The following is an 18,944-nucleotide window of genomic DNA, read 5'->3' on the forward strand; positions in this document are numbered from 1 at the left end:
AAATTAACTTCTGTATGCATGGTGAACACTTATTCCGCTGCTTGTGCATCCTTCAGTCAAGTACATCATAATCCAGCAATACTATAGATTCAGGCCTGCTTTGTGTACATATAAATGAAAAAAAAAAAAAAAAAAAACTGGCTGTTGATAATGAAACTAATATAATGCTGCTGAAAAATCTCTGGTATTACAGCTAGAAAACTTAAGGATTCAAAGCATTTTTGTTTAAAAAAAAAAAAAAGTCTTTGTTTGAATTGTGGGCATGCAGGAATGGCTTTAAAAATGTGAGCAACAATGTTAACTTTAATTCTGAAATTTTGCAGCTTCAGTTGTAGTCAGACTTAAAAATTAATTTGATATCGGAGTATTACTCAGTAACATTATTGCTTAAAAGCACTAATGGGCTTTCATGCATACAATTAAATGGGCTTGAAGTAGCAAGGTTTCTTCAAAATTGGCAAGATTTTGTTATTGAGCTTCGCCTGAGCTTTCAAAAATTGCTGAAGTGGTAAATGAGAGCTGGCAAGCTCTTTTGAATTGCAGCGTGATGTGTGCTGTGGTAGAAGTTTCTATTTTACAGGCCTGCTAAAGGAAGTGAGTTTTGATAGATCAAGTCCTGTCCTTCTGATTTTTTATGTGCTGTGCCTCATTGAAATACCTTGGCAGTATTGCCACTGGGTGGGGAGCATTGTTTACAGTAATGTGGGGAATATTTCCCCATGTGATGCATTGTTATAGTTATACTGTGTACATATAGATTATTGGTTAATGTCTCACAGTGGCTTATATTGTAGACTACAGACCCGCTGTTGTTGGCCTTATATCTCCCAGGGGGATGGGCGTCTGGGCTGGTGCCCCTACGGGCTGGCTTTTTTTTCTTTCACCATACACATTTTGTCATTCATGTTGCCTTTAACTCTTCTTTACTAGTACTATGCTTCTTTGCTTGTCCTCTTCACTTACATTGTTTGGGGAAGTAGAGGGAGGAAGCTGTTGCTGAAGACAGTGTGGGGCTGGGATGAGCACGTATGGGCTACAGTCGCGGCCACCCTTGGTGCTGATGGCACAGGCTGCCTCGCTTTGCTTTTTCCGCTGGTGCAGGCGGCAAGACGCCGGATATGAAGTCAAGAACTTACACGGTTATCATGCAGGAGCAGGCACTGACAAAAGATCAGGTGAGCAAGCCTTGGGACAGCATACTTTTACACTGCATGTCGAGCTCATTTGTTTTGACGCTTGAATGGCGTGGCATTGTTAGCATGTTGAGCTGTTGACATGCTTGTGGTCACTGGTGTCACACGCGGCCAGCGAAATCATTGCTTGGCCCATTCCTGCTGTCTGGGGTAACTGGTGTTGTGTTCCAATGATGTCACTGATGTTGTTGAACCTCGTTAATTCAAAGTTCAAAGGAATATGAAAAAAAAAAAAGCCATTTGTTGTTAGATCAACATATGACTTCCAAAAAAAAAAACCAAAAAACTAGTTAGTTTTTAATCAGTATCTTTTTGGCACGGGGGAGTGAAGGGGAGGTGGACTGGCAAGCAGCAATCAGATTTACCATACAGTGAAAGCTTGTTCATTTGAACTTAGGGGACAGGGAGATGATGGACTGAAGAAAAAAAAAAAAAAGAAAGACCACTTTTGTTGCAGTACATTTATTTAGTGGTAGACTGGGTAATGGTAGTTTTATTTTTAGATAAAAACAGTGCGACAGGGAATAATTTTTTTTTTTTTTCCATCCTCTTCAACCTTCACGGTGCGATACTGGTGGTACCCTCTGACAAGCAGCTGCGTTGCGTGGGAAGAGGCTTCACTGCAGAATGTGCGAATGGCTCTTGACGAGCACAAGTTATGACACAATGGTAGAACCACCCGGATGGAAAGAAACAAAACTTGTAGTGCTACCTATGAACATCTTAAAAGGCGCTCAGTTGGCTGTCTGATGTATGGCCTATAGTGTAGCCATCATTGCAGCGGAATGGTGCAAAATTTTGTAAACTGAAACTTAAATAGTCGGTATATTCCCAGAGGCGAAGCCAGCTGTTCTACGTCACACTTTCAGTGGTGGGACTGCTGTGCCAAATGGCAAATGCTGCTATAAAAACGCATATTCACTCACTTTTGTGCCACACCTGCACCCACTGAAAATTATTGGCGAGGGCAAAATCAAAACTGAAAAAATTTAAACAAGAATCTAAATGTGGGCCAGTGCTCCTGGTTTTTAGATACCGTGGTGCATGGGCTCGCATGGAAGTGGCTTTCCACACAGCCTTCGTCTTATCCAGAAATTCAAGTTAATGAAGTTCGGATTAACGAGCTTTTGTTGTAGTGTAAACTTCAGTGGCTTGCTTACAAAGTGCATAATGCATGCACAATAATTTGCTCATAAGCTGCATGCTCTGCTTCCTCATCATGCTGCTCCAGAGTTGCCAGCTTGGAGTGCACAATTTTGCTAAGAATTCTCTCATTCTCTCGTATAGGCTGAGCTGCGCCGTAAACTGGCTGACAAAGCCAAGTCAGGAGAACTGCAGACAGTGCCATCCAATGGGGAGGTCAAGCAAGCAGCACCTGGTGAGTGGGATGCTGAGATGTCTGGGTGCTGGGCAACCCACCTCCTGTACTGCTGAGGCAGCAGCTCATTCAGTTTCTTTTCATTTTTGCAGCAAGACGAAGACGCTGGGACCAGGCTGGGGAGGAAACACCCCAGACTCCTGCCAAGAAGAAGTCAAGTTGGGATGCTGCTGAGGTGAGGCATGCAACTTTTTGTTTTATTATTTTGTGTGCATCGCCTCATATTGTGTGAACGCTTCATCACCACACCCTCCTGTTATCTACAGTAAGTGGCGGAACACCGACATTCAGCATGGTCCAACGACAGTGTATCCAGTAATGTTAAGTGCAACAGCGAGGCCTGAACGATATCTTCTCACTACGTATCCTGCTGCATACATGCAATGAAGTCGTGAAAGTGGAGATCAGAAAGTGATGCTGTAGTAGCTTTCTCCAGAGCGACAGATTGGCGGCAAATCAGGGAGGTCCGGATACAAAGGCACTCTCAGGTATCAGCCTGCAGGCTAGGCGAATTATTTGCCAGCAGTTTACTTATTGGAAAGTGTTAAAATTTGCCTTCATATTGAGGCCAAAAATTGATGCAAACTTCGCAAAACCCAAATCTGGTTACATCGAGGATTTCTTTAACTGAAGTTTGTTAGATCAATGTTCAGCTAGCAGTAAAACTGCAATTTAAAAAAAACAGTTGTGTACAAAGCAAACACACAGCCTTTTCTGTTTGTGCGCTGCACCTAGCAGCGATTTCTTCGTTTCAGGTACCATAAAAACCCGCATATAATACAAGGTGTAATTTCGGGATAAAAAAAAACTTTTTTTTTTCATCTGCCTATAATGCGAGTTAGGAAAGCTTACCAAAAGTGATTACCACTGCATTTCACGGTCGAACCTGTAAAGCATATGTTCTCTGGGCTTGCGTGTCCAACACCACCCCATGCCAGATGTCGAAAAGAGTCGACGCACTCCATGTTCATGGAGCTAGTTCACACTGCGGGCAGGGCATTTATTTTTTATTATTGTCCAATCTAGCCAATGTCTTTCTCACCTATGCGGACATATTACAGCACTTGCACTTATCAAGACAAAAGTTCCCGTGCCCAGCCAAGGGATCAGATAAAGCAGAAAAGTGTAATTTATGCCGATTACAAACCACATCATTTACCAATCCAGTAAATCTTCATGTTGTCATGTCGGAATCTTTCTCAGTGGAATGTAAATTTTGCGGGCAGAAAGCAGATTTGTACCATATGATATGGGCCTGCCAGGCCAATAGTGCCTTAGTCACTATAACACAGCCAACGTGGGAAGGATGGGAGGCAGCCCTGTGCAGCTCGGACCTCAAGGACCAGCGAGTCCTCATGGAAAGAGCAAGGGCGATGGCCATAGCCAACGGAATCCCGGACTAAGGATCCTACCAATCTTCCCATAAATCTCCCGCTCTTCTTCCTTTCAATAAAAGTTTTTCATAATTTTACTGACATGCTTGATCAGAGAATTTCACACTGTGAAGAGCAGCGTAGGTTCGCTCTGGAAATTGCAGAAGCCATGTGGCCTTGCGGTGGTTGTAAACAGGCAGGCCACTTCCAGTTCAGGCGTGGGATGGTAGTGCGCGATCTGCTCATTAGCATGTGCCGAGCTCGCACCTATTCGCGCCTTGCACCGCGTGCTAGCATGCTTATCTAGGAAGCGTTTCCGGATTCGAGGTTTTAGCGGTCGTCATTCAGTGCGTTGTCTGCCGAGCGTCCTTTGCCAGATACATCTTTTCGTTGAAACTCTTCTTCGGTGCCTCTAAATGCATTCGCTATCCAACTTTTCTTGAAAGCATGACTGACAAGCTCCTTAGGAATGCTGGGGAAGTGGCTGCAATCCGACTGCATTGTGTGGCTGGTGTGGCTTGAGAGGCCTTCCAGCCATCCAGCGGCCATACCATACTCATCCAAAGCAGTAGTGCTCTACATGGTGCCGATGCTTTTGGCAGCTATGGTTACTTTCCTTTAAATTGTTAAATGCTGCTTTCACTGTCCTGGCCGCGGTGGTCGTGACGTCGTGTGAAGTGTGCTCATCCTGCTTTTGGTTGCGTGTGTGTCATGAGGTCAACTTGGTGACATAGCATTGAAACTGAAACCATTGAAACAGTTGAGCAATGCCACTGCTAGATAGTGCCTTCCTTCAGTATAAGCCTGATGCTGATAGTGCTGAATAATAATGTGACCAGAACTGAAAATTTAGGCCGAAAATTGTTTTGATCCACATGAAATGTGAAGCAGATATCTGACATAAAGTCTGTAACAAAACCTTGTAATATATACAGGTTTATACAGTAAAATCTCCTTAATTCGAAATTCAAGGAACGAATTATCGAATGACCCCAAGAAAATTGCGAGAAACCATTCAATCACTGCAGATTTGTTTGAAGAAAAACTCAAATAATCACTTGCCTTTGACGCGAAAACTGCGCGTCAACTACGATTTTCGCAGTTCTGTGAGATGCTTCACTGCTCGAACACTGTCACGAGCCTCGGGGCAGAATTGTTCCACCACAGCAAGAGCCTCTGCGGGCCTCTCTCACCGTGCGGCGCAGTACTTGTGGCAGCTCCTCACGTGCAGTGTTGCCCTCTGAGGATTCGTCGTTCGAGGAACCGAGCACATTTTCGACAATCTCGTCCTCCGTTAAAGACTCAGCGACGGCCACACCCACGTTTATGTTGATATAGTCCTCAAGATGCACTTGTTCAGGAAGCGAGTCTTCAAAACGATTGTCATCGAACAGTGCATCGGTGCACTTGTCAGTAGCGCACACTGGTTCGTCTGCACCAGACTGAGCAAAGCCGCAGTGACGGAAACAGTTGGCGATCATCTGCGATGTCCCACTCATAAGCTAATATGTGCACGGCGCTGAGAAGCGACACTTCATACGTTTTCATAGCCTCATTGCACAGGAGCATCCATTCCAGGAGGTGCCTCCCATACTTCATCTTGATGAACTGAATAACCCCCTGGTTCATCGGCTGCAAGACAGCAGTAGTGTTTGGAGGAAAGAAGGCAAGCTTTACAGCCTGTAGTCCAGAAACGTTGCAGTGTGCACAGCAATTATCAACAATCATCAGCACCTTCCTGTCGTTTGCCGGGAACCGATAGTCCAGCTTGTGCAGCCATTCCCTAAATATCTCCGCGGTCATCCATGCCTTACAGTTCGCGTAATAGTCAATCGGAAGGCTTCTTGAATTTTTAAAACATCTAGGTTTTTGGGACTTCCCAATCACAAGCAGAGGTAGGCGCTCCGTTCCGGTCATGTTTGCTGTTAGGAGAATCGTCACTCGTTCTTTGCTGATTGCCATTGATACAGGGATCCCCCTTAAATGCGATAGTTTTGTTTGGAGTGCCTTGAAGAAAAGCGCAGTTTAGTCTGCATTGAAAATATTTTCTGGCGCAAATGCAGCAGTATGCTCACGGAGCTCTCTAGCTTTCCAATTCTCATTGACGTCATCGGCGGCGGCTTTTTCTCCGCACACTCTATTGAATACAAGTCCATGTCTCTCCTTAAAATGACTCAGGCAACCATAAGAGGCTTCAAAAGTAGTAATCCCCATCTTCAGGACAAACCTTTCAGCCTGCGCGCAGACCATTGCGCTGCTTAAGAGCAGCAGTGCGCTACGACAGACACCAATCCATCGCATGACGGCGTCCTCCACCTCAGGATGTGCTGCTGTTCGCAGACGCTTTCGCCTATTGTCAAACTTTTCACTCTCGTATGCCTGCATAATCTCAGATTCCATCTTCACGTACGTTGACAAAGTGCTCTTCTTCACGTCGTATTTGCGCATAACTGCTTGGTGTGAGAGCCCTTCTTTTAAGGCGTTCAAGAATTCCACTTTTGTGGCCAAGTCCTTCGCTGGGCAGCATTCGGTCACTTCGGAGTGGCGATGAAGTTGCAGAGCTCTAACAGAACTGTGCTTGACAAGAATGGCCCTGCCAAACGATGCAGATGCGGAACCACACACAACGAACAAAGCGAGACAAGCGCTTAGCCTCGGCACAAACAAAGCGAGACAAGAGTGCAGCCTCGGTGTGCTGGGGCACACAACCACGTGAACTAACGCCGCCAGCGAAGTGCGCACACGGGCCAGTCAGCGTTCGAAACGACTGGCGGCTCGGCTAGTTGACTGACTTGCAACCAATAATCACTATTTTTTTTATATTTGGGAACACAGCGCGGAACAAGACGCAACACAAGAAAACGAAGGTAGACAGGACGGAGCGCGGAGCGTTTTCTTGTGTTGCGTCTTGTTCCGCGCTGTGTTCCCAAATATGGATTTGAACCAACTAGCCCAACAGCAAGTGTTGCAATAATCACTGCCGGCTCTGACTGGCGGGATTTCAGAAACCAAAACTATGCGTCCGGCAGCCTTGTGACCACTGTCGTGCTCACTGAGCAAGTCGCGAGTGCGTTGCAATAAATCCATCGTGCATTTCGGGTTTCTGGCAGTATATTTTCGCGGTTATTTGCCTATGAGTTGTACACCGGCACGCCTGTGTCGCAAAAGCTGGGCCGAATTAACCGGTGCGAGGAAGTAGCAGCGTTCGAATTATTGAGCGCCCGACTTCATATGTTATAGTTCTATGGGCGCTGGCCGGGACTAAGCTGGTTCGAATTATCTGAATTTCCAAATTAGCGGGGGAAGAATTAACGATTTTACTGTAGCGTGTTTTTTTCCACCATATAGCGAATGCAGAAAATAACATTGCTCGAACCAGTGAGCAGGATGCCACATTTCTGCCATTTTTGAGCGCGCATATTTTTTTCACTCCAGTAGAACCCCTTTATAGTAAAGTCACTGGGACCAGCAAAAATCTTTACTATAACAGGGTCTTTACTATATCAGTTGTTGGTGATGACATGGTCCTGAAGAGGCTGGCTGGTAGTTAAATGGGCACTTACTGAACACGTCTTGTTGCTTAATGAAAAAACACTGAAATGCCTTCCATCTCTCCCTTACCATCTCTTTGTGCAATTTTTTTCAGTTATAAAAATGTTTTACACCTTGTGGAAGTACCTCTTAAGCATGAGGACAACATAGCTATGAATAGAACCAAGTATGATTTCATGTGAAAACCAAAGCCTTGCATGAACACAGCGTCACTTTTTGCTGTTTTTGTCTTTTAAAAGGCAATAAATGATAAATGCGCGTGGCAGTCAAGTGCTGCAAAACCACACATGCTGCACTTCCACTTCTTGCCTCATGCTTCGTGCTGTTCTTCCCCTTCCCTATTTCTTGCTGTATTTTTACTATCCTTTACTTTTTGAACGGACTGCATACTTTCCATGTTTGTAGACTCTTTACTTTTTTTTTTTCCCCCCTACACGCTGTGTGCTTTCCCTCAAGACTCCAAGGCCTCCATAAAGTAGGTTTCTCCTGAACACTGCTAAGCCTGGTGGTAATGCCACTCAAAAGGACACTCGATGACATTTTTTTGTTTTCAAATACAAAAAATCTTTTCCTCGCGATTCTAGGTAGTGCGTGGGCGGCGATGGTCATATCGTGGGAGTTGCCGCCGCGGGCAGGCACACTTTAATATAATCGATTTTTACCGAAAATGTCTTTCTATAAAGGGCGAAAATGTACAGTTGTCATGAAAGATGAACTGGGACTTCAGTTTTACTTTACTGTATCCGAGTTTTTACTGTATTCGAGTTTACTATAGCGGGATTCTACTGTAGTAGTAGCATTAGTTTAATTTTGCAGCTTGAAACATAATGGGCACCTTTGAAGTAGGAATTATTTTCACGCTTCTTTGAATGTTTGAATTTCCGTGAAGCGGTTTTTATCAATTGCGACACTTTGGAAAGCATTAGCCGTTGCTAGCATCCTGCGCTGGAAAATGGTCAAACTGTCTTTATTGACGATTGAGTACACTGTTTTGGTGGGAAAATTTATTTTTATGATGGAAACAAGAAGTGGTATGTGAAAGGCGCATTTTAGACTGCAAAAAACTGGGAAGAATGTACAGATTATAAACTGCCTTCAATAAACTGTGAAAATAACTTTGAATCATGTTAAATTTGTTAAGAGGAAAACACCGCTTTGTCACTTTCCCCGGTCAAAACTGCACAGCAGGGATATTTTTCGCATTTCTAGCAACTGCTGTACTGCACATTGTCGTAAATGTTGAACTGTAGGTGGCCAGAATGTGTAAAGCCTTTTTCAGCCTGGTTTAACGTTGCAATAAGGAAGCAATACAGCCTTCTCACATGCAGCATAGTCACATCAGATGCTCTTTTGCAGTCATCCCAGACACCGTCCCACGCACGCTGGGATGAGACTCCTGGCAGGGCAAAGGGCTCTGAGACACCCGGCGCGACACCTGGCTACTCGAGCACCCGCATGTGGGATCCCACACCTGCCCATGCGACGCCCGGTCATGCCACACCCGGGCACGAAACGCCTGGTGGCACACAGAAGGGGGCTGCACCTGGGACACCCAGTGCCCGCAGAAACCGGTGGGATGAAACACCCAAAACAGAGAGAGGTACGCTTGCTCTTCCTTTTGTCTGCAGTAGAATTCTTGTATGATTTTCACGCTGTTGCAACAAATGTTTCTACTGTTTGGAAAAAAAAAGTTCATTTAGAATCGTGAGGAATCCATTCACACACGAACTTTGTGTAGAGCAGATGTCATTTTTTTTATTGCTGCACGTCACCGTTGACTAATCAAGATACCTACTGGATAACTGGTGATCGCTGCAATGACAACGCGTGAGCCGCCCCTCCTCGCTCATTGCCTCCTGTTTAAACGGCACAACTAGTGGTCATGCTGGCTGTGGGCAGGCAGTGCTTAGGGCTCAAGTGTGCAATAAGGTCGCGCATTCGTATCGCCTGTATTAAGACGTGAGAGTATTCAGAATTGCTCTCAGGGTTTACCGAGTTTCGTGTAAGTTCACATGCTTGGTAACGTAGCGTTATGGCTGCAAATGAGGTCTCCTCTTTTAACATTGGCAGCAATGCCTCTACAGAGTCTGGATTTGACAATACATTTAATCAGATGGCAGCTGATCATCAAATGATTATAGGTTGCTTATATTTGAACAGTGAGCTGCATTCCACCAGTTCCAGCACTGACCATACTCTAGAAAGTATTTAAATAAATTCATTTCTAAATGGCGCTACAAGTCAAATACTGCCCCTAACCTTTTCTCCTGTCTGAACTCATCTTTATTTTATTTCTTTTTTCCAGAATTGGCAGTAAAACAAAAAATGGATATCAAGGAAAGTTTTGCACAATAGTTCAGCCATAAGAGGGTTAAGGAAAACAAATTTTTGGAATACTTGTGCCTTAAGTACCTACCTTCGAAACATTAACAGTGGCATTGGGTAAATGAAGTCTGCTTCAGTTCTGCATGTGCAGTAGGCACCCTTAAACTGTTTAGAAATAAATGTCAGCATTTTAATTTTAGCAGGCATGTTGCAATACCAAGGTGGCTGCTCACATCTACAACACAACTGCGGCAGAATAAAGATACTAGGTGATGTTAGGTTTTAAGGCGATAGCCTTGAATGGCTCATGCTCCCGGATCCTGTCTGTCCGTCTGTAACACTCGTTACGCGGGAGGCTGTAGCTGGGCAGCTGACATAGCCAAGCACAATCTGGACGTAGCGCTTCCTGACATTGCGTTTGGTAGGAACTGCCAACTCGGGTCTCTCCTTTCGTATAGGAGAGTGATATCAAAATCAATCTGCCAAGACCCTTGCATTCACGTTATCTCTAGGCCACGCAGGCATGTTCATACGGCTCGGTTAAAGCGGGGCTTTATATGTTAGCTGGTAGCTTATGCTATCGCGAATGTGGGAGTGAGAACTGAAAAAAAGAGGTGCCGTAGTGGGGGGCTTTCGAACCACCACGCCAGAGGCTTTCGCCTCATTGCAGTTTAGTTATCCAAAGTGCCCCCTAGAATATTCTTTTTTTTTTTTCACTTTCGCTAAAACACCCTCTATTTGTAGCTTTTATAAGTGGAGCGACTGTGTTATACTTACTTCAAGCAGTGGAATGTTGGCTGTGTTTGTTTTTGAAGGATTCTCTGGTTCTTGATGTACGCAGAGACTCCTGGCCATGGGAGTGGTTGGGCCGAGACTCCCAGAACAGACCGCACTGGCGGAGCAGACCTCATTCAGGACACGCCCACACCCAGCGCATCCAAACGGCGCTCTCGTTGGGATGAGACACCGTCTTCACAGATGGGCAACCAGACACCACAGACCCCATCAGCCATGACACCATCCTCCACCATGACTCCATCCGGGGTGACGCCCACTGGCGCTAAAGCAATGGCAATGGCCACACCCACCCCAGGCCACATCATGGCCATGACACCTGAGCAGCTCCAGGTGGGTAGTGCTCATAGTCGATTGTGTGTGTGTGTGTGACATTAACAATAGAGCTTAACTGCTACAAACACTGTTAATATGTATTTCGAAATGGTACGATTTCATTATAGCCTCTGACTACCGCTGGTCGAGCAGTAGGTACAGGGTGCATTGAACAGTGTGACATGGCCTGTGCATCACTGTAATCATGAGTGTGGGCATGCAGCTTGTACGTCACAATAGCCAATCACACTGTATGCACCACAGGTTGTGAGCCATGTTCTCGTGGCTGCAGATAAATTCTATCAGCCGTGAAGAGGTCTGTGTGAATGCCGTACCCTAGTTTCTGCATATTCGTTTCGTTTGTTGAGTTTATACGAAATTTTAGATGGTAATAAATGTTTTTGTGGGGTTTATAGTGTTGAGATTCAACTGTAATTGCTATCCACATAGCTTAGCAGTCCGGCTCAATGTACACAGGCAAACCTTCCTACATCGAATGCGTCTACGATAGAATTTCCACTACTGTGTAGTGTTCCTTATTTCCTTCCAACAAAATACATCATTTTGAACAATTTATGCTAATTTATCGCTCTTCTGGGCTGATATCATGATACTGATGTTCCCATTTTAGCAAAATTTTTTTTACCCCCAGTGAATTTTGTAGTGGGATTTGTGTACCATATTTACCTAAATGCCCCAAACACATGCATACCACAAAGGAGGCAATCACTTGGATTTACAGTTTCTTAACATATGCTGGCTTAAGATCTGTTAACATGTCTTTTGTTGTTCATATACAATTTTATTGAGTGTACCTAATGACCAGGGGAAGTGGTACTTTTACAATTGGATTTTTTTTTGCTTCTTTCAGGCGTACCGCTGGGAAAGAGAGATAGACGAACGAAACCGCCCACTTACTGATGAGGAACTAGATGCCATGTTCCCGCCCGGGTATAAAATTCTGCAGCCGCCAGCAGGTTATGTGCCAATAAGAACTCCAGCTCGAAAGCTCACGGCAACACCAACACCGCTGGGAGGAGCTGGTGCAGGAATTCCAGGTGGAGGCCCAGGCTTCTTCTTCCAGAAAGAAGAACCAGTGAAGCTGGCCGACAGCCAACCCAAAGGAAACCTACCACCTCTGAAGCCCGAAGACCTACAGTACTTCGACAAGCTGCTTGCCGAAGTGGACGAGGAGCTGCTGAGCCCTGAAGAGCAGAAGGAGCGCAAGATCATGAAGTTGCTGCTCAAGATAAAGAATGGTACGCCACCCATGCGTAAGGCAGCACTTCGACAAATCACAGACAAGGCACGAGAGCTGGGTGCTGGTGCTCTCTTCAACCAGATACTTCCGTTGCTAATGTCACCTACTCTGGAAGACCAGGAGCGCCACCTTCTTGTCAAAGTAATTGACCGGGTTCTGTACAAACTTGATGACCTCGTTCGTCCTTATGTGCACAAGATCCTTGTTGTCATTGAGCCTCTCCTCATTGATGAGGACTACTATGCTCGTGTTGAAGGTCGTGAGATCATCTCCAACCTTGCCAAAGCTGCTGGTTTGGCAACTATGATCTCTACCATGAGACCTGACATTGATAACATTGATGAGTATGTACGTAACACAACGGCTCGTGCATTTGCCGTGGTCGCCTCGGCTCTGGGAATTCCTGCATTGCTCCCTTTCCTCAAAGCAGTCTGCCGCAGCAAGAAGTCGTGGCAGGCCCGCCACACAGGCATCAAAATTGTCCAACAAATAGCCATTCTCATGGGCTGCGCTATCCTGCCCCACTTGCGTGCTCTGGTGGAGATTATTGAACATGGCCTCGTTGATGAACAACAGAAAGTGCGGACAATCACAGCTCTGGCTCTTGCTGCGCTTGCCGAAGCTGCCACGCCCTACGGTATTGAGTCTTTTGACTCGGTGCTCAAGCCTCTCTGGAAGGGCATTCGTACTCACCGAGGCAAAGGTTTGGCAGCCTTTCTGAAGGCCATTGGCTACCTCATCCCGCTCATGGACGCCGAATACGCCAACTACTACACGAGGGAAGTGATGCTGATTCTTATCCGAGAATTCCAGTCTCCTGATGAGGAGATGAAGAAAATTGTGCTTAAGGTGGTGAAGCAGTGCTGTGCCACGGACGGTGTGGAGCCACAGTACATCAAGGAGGAAGTGTTGCCGCACTTCTTCAAGCACTTCTGGAACCACCGCATGGCCTTGGACAGGCGCAACTACAGACAGGTAAGATGCATCAGACTTCTTTTTGATCCAATCACTTTCAGGACAATTACTTGCACTGTTTACAATTTTTATTAGCTGTAGATAATGCCTCACATTGGTGGAACCGCTGTGCAGAATTGTCTAAAATGAAAAATCCTGCTACGTGCTGTGGAGCGGACGGTGGAGCGGATACACGAGCATTAAACATGCTACCTCTCTCCAAATGAGCAGATTTGGGCAGAATTCTGCCAGCATTGCTCTACAAGCTGCTGCTTCTCTCTTGTTTCACGAACTCTGTCGTTTTGTTTTGCCAGCAATGCACATGCCCCTTCAGAACCATGGAAGGAAGACAAGAAATACTACCTGGGACTTTACTCTTAATGATGTCACGCTTGCATTTTGTGCAGTTTGTTTCTTTTTCATATATTAATATTCACCCTCTACGGTCTTAAGAGCGCTATAAAGGCGAAACTTGGATTTAGCATTTACGGTTTTTTTTTTTTGTTTTCTCGCAATTAGTGAAAATTTGAACTTGCCGGCTCCAGTAGCCGAAATTTTGCACCTCTCTCCTTTTCATGTTTTCCGAAGGAAAAATTTGGTTTGAAATGTAATTTTGTTTTGCTACAGAAGCGAGGACACTTGCTACAAAACCTGAAATTTCTGCTGCAGATTGAATTTTGTTTTGTTACAAAAGCTGCAACAAGGAACCTGTTGCCAGTTCCACCACTGGTCTCTTCATTTTGTTGTTTTCATAGCCTTTGCAGTTGTACTGTCTGTACCAAAAGTAACCGGGCAGTATGGTTTGTTTCTTACTGGAACCCTAAATCTTTGTGTGAAAAGGACCTTTGTCCCCACCCTTCCAAGCCTCTTGGGCTTTACGGATGCTGTAAGGGATTTACTACAGCACTGAGGTGCAAAACTTGTTGGTTGGTTTCTTTTGCAAAATACTATGGTACAGCTGTCTGAAAGCTGCACCAGCAAATAAATGTTTTACTGTAGATATTATGTTACGTCTATTCTGGAGGCTGCAAGCCAGTAAGCCATGGCAGCTGATTTTTGCAGTGTTCTATTGTGAACTTTCACTCCACTTACTGTTCTAAATCTAGCACATATACCCTTCCAAGCCTCTTGGGCTTTACGGATGCTGTAAGGGATTTACGACAGCACTGAGGTGAAAAACTTGTTGCTTGGTTGCTTTTGCAAAATATGGTACAGCTGCCTGAAGGCTGCACCAGCAAATAAATGTTTTACTGTAGATATTATATTACATCTATTCTGGAGGCTACAAGCCAGTAAGCCGTGGCAGCTGATTTTTGCAGTGTTCTATTGTGAACTTTCACTCCACTTACTGTTCTAAATCTAGCACATATGTGCATTGCCATACTTACAGCATGTTGGCTTGTGGAACTGCAGGCAATGTTGCTTCTTGTGAAATATAAATACATGTTGCAGAGTATTTGGATACTTTCATCTTTTGGGCTCCTGTGCATGGTCAGAAATAGCTAGCTTTATTGCAGTGCTTTACGTCAGCAACAATATATTGTAATATATTGAAAATTTCTTTGTACATACGTGCAAACACTATATTTTAATCAGTGTTTGGTAATGAAGTAGAGTACAGACCTTGGAAGGTTGGAACCAGTAAATTTTACACTTGTCTGCACCCTGACTGGAAACTGTGAGTGAATGTTTGCAAAGTTGCAGATGCCTTGCTTCTGACGCACGTTTTGAACATGGTGCACCGAAAATTATCCACTTGAGACTAAAGCTTGCAATGTGTTTTGTTCTAGCTTGTGGACACAACAGTAGAGATTGCCAACAAGGTGGGTGCTGCCGAAATTGTCAACCGAGTGGTAGACGACCTGAAAGATGAAAATGAGCAGTACCGCAAAATGGTCATGGAGACCATAGAGAAGATCCTCGGCAATCTGGGCGCCACCGACATTGACTCCCGGCTGGAGGAACAGCTGATTGACGGCATCCTTTATGCGTACCAAGAACAGACAACAGAGGTCAGTTGCCATTCTTGGGAGCAGTGCAGTAGCCTCTCTCTTAAACAAAAGTGCAGTGGATGTGCATGGTGTGGGAAAAATTGCAGAGGTAACTGAAAACACTCAGTCCTCATTGCATATTCTGTTTGTTTCGGTGAGCCATATGTACGGTCATGGCCAGAATTATGTGGAGCATGTTTTGGCATACTTTTCTTCACAGGTTTGCATGTGTGGAGGAGATAGAAAGGCATTTTATGCATATGCATGATTGCAAGAGTGATGTGCTAACTAATTATTGCTATGTAAAGCTTAACAGAAATTTGGAAACCAAATCACATTTCATATTATTGTTGTCCCAGCTGTACTCCTCGTTCCACCTATACTTCCTGTCAGACACATGGCACCGCATATCAAGGTGCTGAGTGCCTGTTGCTGGGGCACTGCACCCTAGCATCAGGTTCAGAGTGGCAGTCTGTTTTCTGGGAGTACAGCAGTGGGTGGCTTTCACCCTGCTCTGTCGCTGCAAGGCTTTTGAGTGGTGTGTTGCAACAAATGGGGAGTCGGAGGTCGTTTGGCGCAAGACTGGCCTTAACGACGTTTCTAGCCCTGGCTGAGGCAGCAAGGACAGGGGTGTATCTTGCTGCTTGGTGCTGCTGGAGTGCTTTCCTCAGGCCACCACACTTTTCATGAGAGAAGAATGGCTACAGCAGTCCTGAGGGCAGCAGAGAGCCCAGCACCCTTCTGCTTATCAAGCAGGGAAAGCTCCCCAACAAAAAAGAAGCAGAGCTATCTGGGACACCGCATCAATTGCGTTGATCCTCGTTCCCTCTGGTACAAACCATTTCTTTAAGGGAATGTTAACCTTGTGTGTGTCTGTGCAAGCACTGTATGCCATCATGTGCAATTTTATACAGCACACAGAAAACAAAATAAGGTGTACCTCAATAATGGCTTGTAGGTAAAGTTCTTGTCCCATTTTCAAAAGCGGGCTTCATTTTGGCTTCCTTCAAGCAGGGGAGGTAGCAATTCTGGATTGCAGTCTGAGACCGAAGTAAAGTAATGCAACACCTGTAAAGTGTTCTAGCTGAGTTAAGCCAATCCAATTTCAGTCATTCATGGAATAAGGGACTGCTTATCGGGTAGCATGGGCTTTTTGCATGGCCTTAGCTTCACCTCACTGCGGTAGGTCAGTTAGCTCAAGTATGCAGCTGCATTCCAGGGGAGGCAAAACGCTAGGCAATTATGTGCTATGCAACGTCGGTGCACAATAAAAAACCCCGAGGGGTCGAAATTACTGGTGCGCTCCACCTTGGCATCTCTTATAACTAGTATCAATTTGGAGCATTATACCCCATATACCATGTCAACTTTCTTGCTTCTTGCTGATAGTGGAAATGTTCAAGACATAAAAATCAGTCTTCATCGCAAACCTGATACAGTCAGCTGAAAACTTCTTACAGGGAACAGAAAAAGCTGCTGTAGGACAGATTTAGCTGTCTGACCCTACAGTCTACCATTTAATTTACAGAGTCAGCCCTGAGATCTTAATTATTGAATTAATTTCCATCTGCCATGGTTGGCAGGTGGCCATTTAACGGCCACTTGCCAACAGAATGGCCACCTCCACATTTAGGGGAGGAAAAACAGAAAGGCGTCAGGTGATGTGTGGCATGGTGGCTTGGGAGGTTCTGGTGAGAACGGAGCAATTGGCATTGGGAAGGGGGCTGCCACAGGAAGAACTTGGCTAGTTTCCACTGTAGAAGGAGTAGGGTATGCCAAGGTCAGAGGAATACGCAGCGTGAGGGTGGTTCCACCACAGAATTTATGGCTATGTCACTAAACCACAGCTAGTTTTTGTGCGCTAAGCCAGCCACTGAGAGAGCTCTGATTTTTTGTGCATTGACTTACGACACTGATTGCAAGTTAAAAATTCTTTGTTGCAATTGTAGCTTGACCGAAACAAACTTTTTTGTAGCTGATTTCAGCTGCATTGATGCATTTCTTTTCTCCTTAGGACATGGTGATGCTGAATGGCTTTGGCACAATTGTAAATGCACTGGGCAAGCGAGTCAAGGCTTACCTGCCCCAGATCTGTGGTACCATACTCTGGCGGTTGAACAACAAGTCAGCCAAGGTGCGCCAGCAGGCAGCGGACTTGATCTCGCGGATAGCGGTGGTGATGAAGACCTGCCAGGAGGAAAAGCTGATGGGCCACTTGGGGGTGGTCCTGTACGAGTACCTGGGTGAAGAATACCCCGAGGTGCTGGGTTCAATCCTGGGAGCGCTCAAGGGCATTGTCAATGTCATTGGCATGCACAAAATGACTCCACCCATCAAGGTGAGCTTCTCTCGCTTACCATCTCACATGCAGCGGCCAGCGTGAAACTTGTATAGCAATCAAAAAAATTTTGCCCAAAATAACGTCTGCCTGGGTGGGGCAAAGGAATAAAGCAGAGCAAATTAAGAACATAATAAAATATGATTTTTTCTTACCTTAAGTAGCGCTTATAGGTTTTCTTAAATCTGTAGGAGAATGTTGCTGTTTAAGGGTTTCATCTGCTTCTAACAAAGTGTGCGTGGTCTTGATCACGCAATGTCTATAGCAGCCTCTCACCGAATTCATTAACCGAAACATATGTTGGCTAAGCAAGTGACTGTATCTTTGACGCTTGAGTTCGCATGAAATTAGTGCAAAGCTATTGCGGTGTCTTGCTTTTTTATTGCTTATATCTTTGTTTTATTGTGTTTCTCTGCCAGCAGTTTCGATGCAGGTTGCCAAAGCATTCTTTTATCTCTCCTTTACCTTTCTCTCTGGGCTGCTTTGATTGGTATCCTTGGACAAACTTCCACGAGCTAACTATATATAAGGTCTCATGGCATAAAACTGCCCGTAAAATAGACTGGTGATATATACCTGGATGTGATCCCGGCCACGGCAGTGTAATTCCGACGGAGGCGAAATGCAAGGAACTGTGCTATGTCAGTGTTAAAATCAGTGTTAAACCATGCAGTATGAAGGAACTAGGTACTAGAAAAAAGAAACAAAAGTGGCCCATATATTTCATACAACAAAAAAAGCCCTCTTTAATGCGTGCACTATGGGCAGCCTATCCTTACTACTAGCACAGCGACTAAGTCTGAATTATGTATGTCACCACTGTTACTTTACTTCTGTTACTGTTACTTTACTTCTGTTACTGTTACTTTATTTCTGTCTCCATTTAAAATACCAGTTATTTTTGAGGCTTCTAGTATTACATCTGTTTCCATCACATTATAGCAAGACCTACTAGGTTATGCCAGTTAAACCTCGGTATACGAACTTCAGTATAACGAAATCCTCAATATAACAAATTTACAAGGAAAGCATAGCATAATGGCCATTGGAAACCATGTACAGTCAAATCTCGATATAACGAATCTCACGGGACCGCAAAAAAATTATTCGTTATTTTGAAATATCGTTGTAATGAAAAATCTGCGATTATAAGCCAGTGGTCAAACCTACGTATGCAAATGACGTACCTTGGCAGTGGGCGTGTGTAGACAAGCAAAACCTCAAATGAAAATGTTGCACTAACTCCGAAGCTGATTTATTTGAAGAAATCAATTATTTTCTTCTGCCGCGTGCAGTAAACACGACCGTGCACTACATTACACCACTACAGAACATGCACCTTCCATTTTGTGGCACACCTCGTCGCATGTGTGATTGCACCAAGCGATGAAAGTACGGACTTTGTCCATGTGCAAAAAAAAAAAAAAAGCAAGAAAAACATGAGTTCGATATGACCTCATCTTCAATGC

General features: G+C 44.8%; 1 protein-coding gene across 1 annotated transcript in view; it reads left to right on the forward strand.

Moving 5' to 3' along the window:
* Sf3b1 (splicing factor 3b subunit 1) overlaps window positions 1-18,944 on the forward strand; it is a 39,372-nt gene that overhangs the window by 11,394 nt on the left and 9,034 nt on the right. The window contains exons 5-12 of the mRNA XM_084593615.1: window positions 1,102-1,175; window positions 2,481-2,571; window positions 2,664-2,746; window positions 8,853-9,096; window positions 10,663-10,949; window positions 11,803-13,167; window positions 14,937-15,158; window positions 17,152-17,475. Of these exons, the coding sequence (XP_084449741.1) occupies window positions 1,102-1,175; window positions 2,481-2,571; window positions 2,664-2,746; window positions 8,853-9,096; window positions 10,663-10,949; window positions 11,803-13,167; window positions 14,937-15,158; window positions 17,152-17,475 (2,690 nt within the window). The remainder of the gene's footprint in view (window positions 1-1,101; window positions 1,176-2,480; window positions 2,572-2,663; window positions 2,747-8,852; window positions 9,097-10,662; window positions 10,950-11,802; window positions 13,168-14,936; window positions 15,159-17,151; window positions 17,476-18,944) is intronic.

This window comes from Amblyomma maculatum, chromosome 2, assembly GCF_055883805.1.
Source record: "Amblyomma maculatum isolate TAMU_Amacu chromosome 2, ASM5588380v1, whole genome shotgun sequence".
Lineage (NCBI taxonomy): Eukaryota > Metazoa > Arthropoda > Arachnida > Ixodida > Ixodidae > Amblyomma > Amblyomma maculatum.